Source organism: Dreissena polymorpha, chromosome 9, assembly GCF_020536995.1.
Source record: "Dreissena polymorpha isolate Duluth1 chromosome 9, UMN_Dpol_1.0, whole genome shotgun sequence".
Classification (NCBI taxonomy): domain Eukaryota; kingdom Metazoa; phylum Mollusca; class Bivalvia; order Myida; family Dreissenidae; genus Dreissena; species Dreissena polymorpha.
The window spans coordinates 15,456,392-15,465,129 of NC_068363.1; the positions used below are offsets into that span (position 1 = coordinate 15,456,392).

The window sequence follows — 8,738 nt, forward strand, 5'->3', positions numbered from 1 at the left end:
ATAATAAAATCATGACGATGTGTCGCGCACAAGAACCAGCCTGCTATGCTCACTATAAAGACTAAACCTTGAGTTCAGATGTCAAATCATGTCCGGATTATGACATTTCATTTATGGAAAAAGTTGAGTTTATTTCGAAAAATGGAACTAATTAAAGATGTGTCTCCATGAAGTTTCAGTTTCCCATTTTCAATGTCATGGTCACAGTTTGAATTTTAATGTTCTATGTATGGGAATGTCGTTACCGCTTTGCGTTTTTCGTATCCATGCCATAGCTTCTAAGTTCCGTTGACAACTCTGAAATAACTTGGCATAATTAGTAACTAGGACACGATGATGAGTCGTGCGCAAAAACCAGCTTTTATTTTCGCAGTCAAATCGTGCACGTTATATAACGTCTTTATCCATAGAGAGAAGTAAGGAGACAATTTGAAAAAAAAGAAAAAAAAAGAGTTCTAAACGTAGATAGATTGATTTTTTTATTGATTTATTTCTTTAAGAGAAGCTTCTTTGAGCAACTTTTCACCAATAAAATAACATATTTTAAAGTCTGTGGCTTTTAATGTTTCATAAATAGTAATGGTTGACCTGCATTTTTTATGTATGTTCATTGATGCGAATAACTAAATGTAACTGAACATGTGCACGCGTATAAAATTATTTTAGATCCAAACCGTCTCAAGTCTGCAAACGCTCGTACTATTGAATTAATAACCCGCGTCGTGCGCAAATGGGTCTCTTGTCATATGCAGCCAGCGAAGCAACAGACCAGCCTGCGCTTACACGCGCTATGGCCAGGAGCTACGCTGTCCTCTCTAAAGTAACGCAAGGCTTCGTTGTCACATTAGCGGACAGGATAGCTCTTGACCAGACTGTGCGACTGCACAGGCTGGTGTGGAGCTGCGCTTTTTGCATATGGCTTTGGAACTATTTTCATAGGAGCCGGCACAAAATATGTCAGAATTGGTTGCTCGTTAATAGAAGCAGCACAATTGCCAAATAATGTTTTACTTCTGAAAACTAGTGAATGTTTAGAAGATATTGTGAAATAATGAACGAATAAACATGTCCATTGTTTAATAATGGTCTACAAATACAAAGCAGTTCGAGGTAACGACACAACAACTTATGGACGGAACGGTCAAAAACAGCCATTTCAAAACGTGGCTATATACATGTATGTTCATTTGTCGTTAGACCGGTTGCTATAAGTAACATAAACGTAGATAAAATGTGTGTTACCATAATATACAAACGTAGAGATCTTTACGTTTGTATTGTGTACAATATCGGAGATCAGATTGGCTTCTGGTGGTGCAAGTAACATGTGCTGAGATTCATCTAGTTACCCTGCACACATACGTTCGCATCAAATGTGCGCATAGTCCTTGTCATTATACTGTGCTTGATTGCAATGCGCTTGAGTGTTTATCTGATGCGTCGTCTTCAAAATAGTATACAAAATCGGTAACACCGTATATCATGCAGCAATACTTAGGGCTGTCAGCCGTACCACAGCTGTACCACACGTATGACGACACAATGTTACCACCAGAGTTTACAAGACGCTGTCAATGGAATGGCGTCAGTCACAAGTATAATACACGTGCTCCTCGTGCTAGAGAGATAGCGACGTCTTCAATTGCACTGCGAAATGGCTGTGTACTTGGGCGGTGTGTCTATTCCCGTAGTTATCTTAACATTACGTATACATCCGCTTAAATGGCCGTTTTTATGCTGAAACATTGAAACAAACATGTTATCTTAAATAAAACAAAATACACTGCATAAATCAATAAAGAAATAATCATAAAGTATTGCGCATGTTTAGTACAACATGATACAACTTATTTGTCACATTTTGATATAAAGCTTTTCACCTATTGTCAAAACATTTCTTAAAAATACATCATGAATAAATACAGACAAAAGCACTTCAATTTCGACCCAACTGCCTATATTACATGGTTTACAACATATCATTTGTATACACTTCTTACTTTACAGTTATTATACATCTTGATTTAAATACTCTGATATGTTTGAAAACTCATCTGAACAATGATTTGTTGAATTAATTCAACGAAATGTATGGACGCGCATTAACAATTGGTAATATTAGCTGCAATAAATTCAGTCGGAGAGATGTGTGGAAATGAGTCATTGAAACTCGATAAGAAATGCGTATGTGAGCAGATTTTCATTCGTTTCTGGTTTCAATGACACACTTCGGTCAATCCGATAATCTGTGTTTACTTAATTCTTTCTCACGATGCTCCCTATTTATATTGAATTTTATTGTATACTAAGAACACAAAAATATGTATTTCTTAGTGATATAAGAGTTGCCTTTTATTAAACTATTTTACATAAATAGTGAAAAATATACTGTCAAAATAGAAGTAACATATTTAATTGGTTAGATTTTAGACCTAGTTATGAGACCGATTATGTTCGTAATATGCTTTTCAAAATTAATTGAACTGTGGGATTGCCTCACTGCAGTTAAATCTAATAGCCGATTAGCTAGAGGGCGTTTGTGGTTAGAAATGATGCAATCAAGAACATATACAGCGTCTTAAAAACATAGTTAATACTTTTTGAATTACTTTGCAACAAAGCAACAACCAATTGCGATCTTAGTATAACAAAAAAACTATTTTAATCAAATATTGTTTTTTTGAATCAAATCCTACTTCTGGAAACTGATTTTATTTTATTACTATACGTTAAACATTCAACACATATTGTCCTAGGCTTAATAGCGACAGCCAAACGATACACATTTACAGCTTATAAAAAAACATTTTTCACAGGTATATACACATATTCAGGTATGCCACAAAAGAATGAAATCATCTTCCGGAAGGTTGGGACATAACTTTTTTCCAATAAATAATATTATATCGTTCAAAAGTTGTTGTGCACAGTTTTTTTTCAAATATTAAATACGTTAACAACCGAGCACATTGATATCGGTTTAAAATTTAATACTTTCTCACAGCCCATAACCCTGAACACACATCCCTTTAATACACGGGAAACTAATTTATTTATCGAACCTCGCTGAAGGAAAACCGAGCTTAATGCATTGGACGACACTTTCCGCTTGAGGATTTTTTCTTGCAAAGGAAACGAAAATCCAGTCTAGGTGGAATTATTGTCGTCGCTGTTCAGACTTTATCATCCCCGACACATGCTGGTCTCGGACGACACTTAACCCATATGCACTAAGTCCGCTTTACTAAGAACGGGTCTCGACATATGAATTGAACACAATAACAATTGTCACTTACTCCTACCTGTAACTCGCGCACGCTGAAGGAGTCATCGTGGTCGCGGTGGGTGCTGCCGAAGTTGACGGAGGTAAAGCCACCACAGCCCACATAGTAGTGCTCGAAGTACTCCATGTCATCCAGCAGGAAGATGCCCTTACGTTTCTTGCGGTGGAACTTGATCTGTTTTGGAAAAAAAACCAGTGGTTATGCGTTGTGGAATGTATTAGTTTGCGGTGGAACTTCATTTGATTTGGAGTACTCTAACAGGAGTTATGCGATGTGAAATGTATCAAGATGATATTTTTAGGACCTCACAAACCCGTAGTTATGCGGTGTAGAATGTATAAGACTAAATGATGGGACATAAAATGTTTACAATTTCTCTAAATTAAGTTAACAGAAAATATTGTCACACGACAGTCATTATTGAAAACAAGGGCTACAAACAAAACAATCAAACACAAGTACAACCTTATTGGCCTTTGGAAAACACATAACAGACTCTGTAAATGGAATGGTCAATGCCTTGTTGATATTTAAAACATATCAGCCACAATCTGGTGCAATGGGGCTTAATGCATGTGCGTAGTGTTCCAAATTAGCCTTTGCAGTCCGCAGTGGCTAATCAGGGACAATTTCAGCTTTCATTTTATCTTTCGTTTAAATGAAGTTAATGAGAAAAGTGTCGACCCTGATTAGCCTGGGCAGGCTGCACAGGCTAATCTTGGACGACATTTAATGCACATGCATTAAACCTAATTTTCTCAGAGCAAGAATCAGTATATTTCTCCGCCCCCCCCCCCCACATACCCTGTGCCACTCGCCATCATCCACCCGGATTCCCGGAATTGTGAGGTCAGCGTACGAGGAGCGGCAGCGTATCTTAAACTGCACGTATCCGTCACTGATCTCCGCTGACACCATGTCGTAGATGTCATTGCGGCGTACGGCATAGAACAGCGTTCCGTTGCCGGATTTGGTATTGAATTCAAAACGCAAAGTGTGCCTGAAAATAGAAATGAAGTTGTTATGTTTGTAACCTAACACACGAGACTTGTATAGAATGTTTGATGCGTTTGTTCAATGTTTGCATTCACATATGCGTTTCTGGTCACTAAAACAATTAAGCTATCCATCTTTGATACTCGATTATATATGTTATGTGTAATTATTTCTCCAACAATTTCTCTGTGCACCAGTGAGCTCGTGATAATGCACACAATACAAAATTTATTGCAAAATATATAATTGATCTTCAATTAAAATCGTTTCATTTAATATCTACATACCCGTCATCAAAAGGCGTAGACAGTGTTTCAATATAGACGCGACTCTGTTCAATAGGTTCTATTTTCACCCCAGCATTTGACTCAATGTCGACGACAGAGTTCTGAAACAGATGACGCAAATACGGAGCCGGTACTAGTTGGTTCAGATTGTATCTTTTTGTCATTTATATTAAATATTCACAAACAGTTTTGATAAAGCTAATTGTAAATTTAGTGTATAGCAAATTTTATCACACTATAACATGTTTAGGATCCGATTCCAACAAGAGTCCTAAATCGCAACGGCACTACATGGTTGTTTCGTATTATATGGATACATGCAATACCTTACGGACAACGTTATTATTTAATTAATAGCATATACATAATATAAAATACATTTAAGAATTTTCATAAAATGCATCGACCTTATATCAGAAAAAGTTGCAGACTTCCAATAGAATTGAATAATTTACATGTTGTAAACATTTCTGTACAACTAAGTCCATAACAATATTTTACCTAAAACCAAGGGGTTAATAATTGAGGCAGTATGCGTTGCTTTGTCCAACCTACCTCTGTGCACGTGGCCGTCTGTCGACGTATACTCCCGCCATCGACACCAGCACTCGCCAGTATGGCATAGACAACAAAATGGGACAACGAACACAATATATCCCGCAAATGTATATCCATTATGATCCGCTGAGTATAACGTACGCCTTAAAGCGAATTAAATATGTATATAAATCAATACTTATTAATTACCGATTAATGTTTCCTGTGTTGTAGATAAATGTTTTAATAAATTACTAGACATAATAATTTATAAACAAGCGCACAATTTTAAACCAAATGTTTAAGTAGAGTCACTTGTCACTTTTGCCGAAGTTGAGGTTGAAGCTCATGTCATATGTTGTACTGGATAGATATTGAGCGATACTGCTCCAAACCGCCGAGTTAAATACCTTCTTACGAAGGTCGTCGTTTCGCATTGCGAAATTCTGTCGTACAGGTAATTCATGTGTAGCGACAAACGATCGTATACTAGCCGATGAAGCGTTCACACTGCGTAGCCATAAAGTCTAATTGAAACTTTCATTGAGCTCGTTACAATTACACCTGCTCTTTATTTACTTCAGGGTTTATTCACCTGTTCAATTGCAATGACTAAATATGCTGTAAATAATTATATTTATATGCTACGAAAAGCTTTCACAAAAAGACTAGATTGAATAGGTTACTGACCTGTAGTATCGCCCTTCAATTATCAATAACTTTATAATTACGAAGTGCTTCCTATAGGATCAAGAACTTAAAATGTAAAAAGTGTTGTGAAAACTCACGTTATTATTTAAACTCTTTATGATTAACCCAAGATAACATTTGTGGCGAGTTTTGTTGATCGTGTCTTGTATTTTATCACATACGCGCCTGATGGAACAATTACTCATGTCCGCATCAACAATTAGAATGAACTTCCATATAAGGAATGGTAATAAAGTGATGTCAATTTTGCATACATTAATGATTCATTAAAAGAACCGGTGTACTTGTACAGTGTTTCAAATGAGCAATTATTTGTTGCGTGGTATATATTTCTTAAGCATGCGTACTATATTGCAAACTTAGAATAACGCTAAGAATTATACAGCTTAATTCGGTGATAGGTATTCATCTTGCCTTACATTGTATTAAGAAGAATGACTAAGTTTCATCTCACACTTACAGCAACAGGAAGATATATAAACCATATAAAAACCAGTGTAACGTAACGGGACTATTGCTTCCTAAAATAGTACCCAAAATAGATAGTACAGTCATTGCATAACACCACGTTTATTCTTACCAAATAACCACAAAATAGGAAACTTTTATTTAAAATAGCTACATAATTACGAAAGCGGATATGTACAGTGGGCGCAGAATTGTAAGATTTAAGTTACTTACGAAACCCCCTACCTACGGAGATTTCATATGACTCTGACGTATGCCATTGATTTACTTTTACGCGAGTGCAATATTATTTCAAACAGACCATAATCACGCATAATATATTAAGTTCTAGAAACTGAAAGAAATTAATGATACGCTTACAATGGCATTTTCGAATTCTCATTTAAAAGATAAAAGTATTATCAGATATTCGTATTTTGTTTAATTGAACAGCTGATAATAAAGCACTTTTTTGCTTTGATACTGCTGAATTCTTACGTAAAATATTATAATTTTTATTAAAAGATGATAATTGTAAAGATTCAAAATGTAATCTCATTATAGCACATCCACGTTAAAAATATGGTTAAATTTAACAAACACAACACAACAAATCAATGTATGTCAATGTATGTCAACACCATGAAATTAAGTATTACCATTAAAGTGTAATTGTACTGATATGATATAATGTAGAGACTACTTTAAGATCAGTAATGTCATTGATACAAAGATCATTGAATTATTAGAAATTTAAAATATTTCATATTTCTTTATCTAGCAAATAATTCATTAACGCTGTATTTGATTTATTACAGATAATTTATTTCTTCAACAATCCCAAGGTTTGACCTTACTGATTGCATGTCGCCTACGTACTTCAACTGCACAACACCTATGTCTTGAACAATTACAGTTGGTACACCTCTTATCAGACGAGTAAGTCCTACTGTGGAAAATAGTATTCTTTATCGAGTCAACACCATTTAAATATCGACAATGAAGTATTATTATCTTGTCATGTTCTGTTTAATTTATGACGACATTATCACCCCCTGTACGTCGATAATCCAAACTGAGTAGGATAATTCAAACTGAAGAAAAAATCGCGACAGAAATAAAGACCCCAGTCATTTATTTATAAGAACACGTTTTATTTAAGGTAAGTTGTGACATAATAAACAATTCTTTTTGATAAAATGTTATTTTCCGGATACAATGCGCTAAAAAGCCCATAACAATCAAAAACAATTAAATCGAAATAAAATGAATATGTTTGAAAATCTGAAAAAAGTTAATGAAATTGTCGAAAGTTTGAAGCCGAAAACAATTATAATCGAATATTTTTTTATGTTTTAATGCTTGGACTTATGTATTTACCTTTCATATATGTATTTACAAAATTTGATTGGCATAAATGCTCAAAAACGCAATATATTCGTATTTGTTTGGGACAAGAATATACCAATTGGATAATGACCTAACTAGTGTATGGATAATTCCAAACTAACATAAGGAAGTCGATGGATAATGGCCAAACTGCAAGATGTCTTTATGTAAAGCTCTATGTAAAATAAAGACTCTTGTAAAATTGCGACAACAAAAACTTTGTAGCACAATGTTTAACAATCTTTATAAAAATGATTTCGTTTTCTTTCCATGTAAAAGAGAAGATAATTGAAAACTACAGATGTTATTATTTTACAGAGTTCTTTAAAGGCCTGAAAGAAATACTAATCCATAACACAACTAACCATTACGTAGAAAAATTAAAAATTAGAGAACTTACCTTAGATGAAACAACCGGCAATTATATTATCGGACAAAAATATATGCTGATATTACTCCACAAAACATAGATGAACAACATCAGCAACTCGCTATTTAAAATGGCGTTATCAAAGTGATAGAAAAAGTTAATCAAAGTGCCTGCCCATCGCCCCGGCTCTAAAACTATTTGTCATCAGTTTAAAGGAGCGAATCGACGGTACTTCCCTATATAATTAAATATCAAATATTCACAATTACAAAAAGTCAAAATTGTATTATCATAAAATCGGAAGAAATAATACGTAATTGATGAAATCGGAAAGAAAAATAGTTAAAAGTCCACAAATATTTTTCCCACCAAGGTTTCAACAGGGTTCAAAGTCATTCCATATAGAACTCGCAAGTTTTCTATGCTTAAATGCCGTTAAAAGTCGTTTATCGTAAGTGAGCATGCGCATAGCGGGGTACTGTACAATTCACTCGTAAATGTTTTACTACAACTTCAATTTTCCCACGCCGGCGAAAGGGTAACGGGAAAAGCTTTTTATTATTATTATTAAAATACATCATTTACAGAAGATTTTTAATATCTATGCCTGTGTATTTAGAAATCATTTAAAATGCTCTTTTCAATGTGTAAATATATTTCGGAAAGTAAAATGCTATACTAGCCGTCGATATTGCCTAAAATATTTGGGTACAATTC

The 8,738-nt window shown here is 34.6% G+C and overlaps 1 protein-coding gene across 1 annotated transcript; it reads right to left on the reverse strand.

Moving 5' to 3' along the window:
* Positions 1-1,062: 1,062 nt before the first annotated feature.
* LOC127846459 (uncharacterized) lies at positions 1,063-6,078 on the reverse strand. The gene is made up of 5 exons (XM_052377711.1): positions 5,123-6,078; positions 4,568-4,668; positions 4,089-4,284; positions 3,297-3,458; positions 1,063-1,737 (listed from the first exon to the last, which is right to left on the reverse strand). The coding sequence occupies exons 1-5, from the start codon at positions 5,240-5,242 to the stop codon at positions 1,639-1,641; spliced, it is 678 nt and encodes a 225-aa protein (XP_052233671.1). The 5' UTR covers positions 5,243-6,078; the 3' UTR covers positions 1,063-1,638.
* Between the last annotated feature and the right edge of the window lie 2,660 nt (positions 6,079-8,738).

What these genes read in the sequence shown, in the direction of transcription:
- LOC127846459 (XM_052377711.1), bottom strand. Translation starts at nt 5,242, where the DNA reads ATGGATATACATTTGCGGGATATATTGTGTTCGTTGTCCCATTTTGTT. An exon ending in AGACGGCCACGTGCACAGAG is followed by an intron (nt 4,669 to 5,122) that starts GTAGGTTGGACA and finishes CATCTGTTTCAG; the next exon opens with AACTCTGTCGTCGACATTGA. An exon ending in TGCGCGAGTTACAGGTAGGA is followed by an intron (nt 1,738 to 3,296) that starts GTAAGTGACAAT and finishes TCAATGTTTCAG; the next exon opens with CATAAAAACGGCCATTTAAG.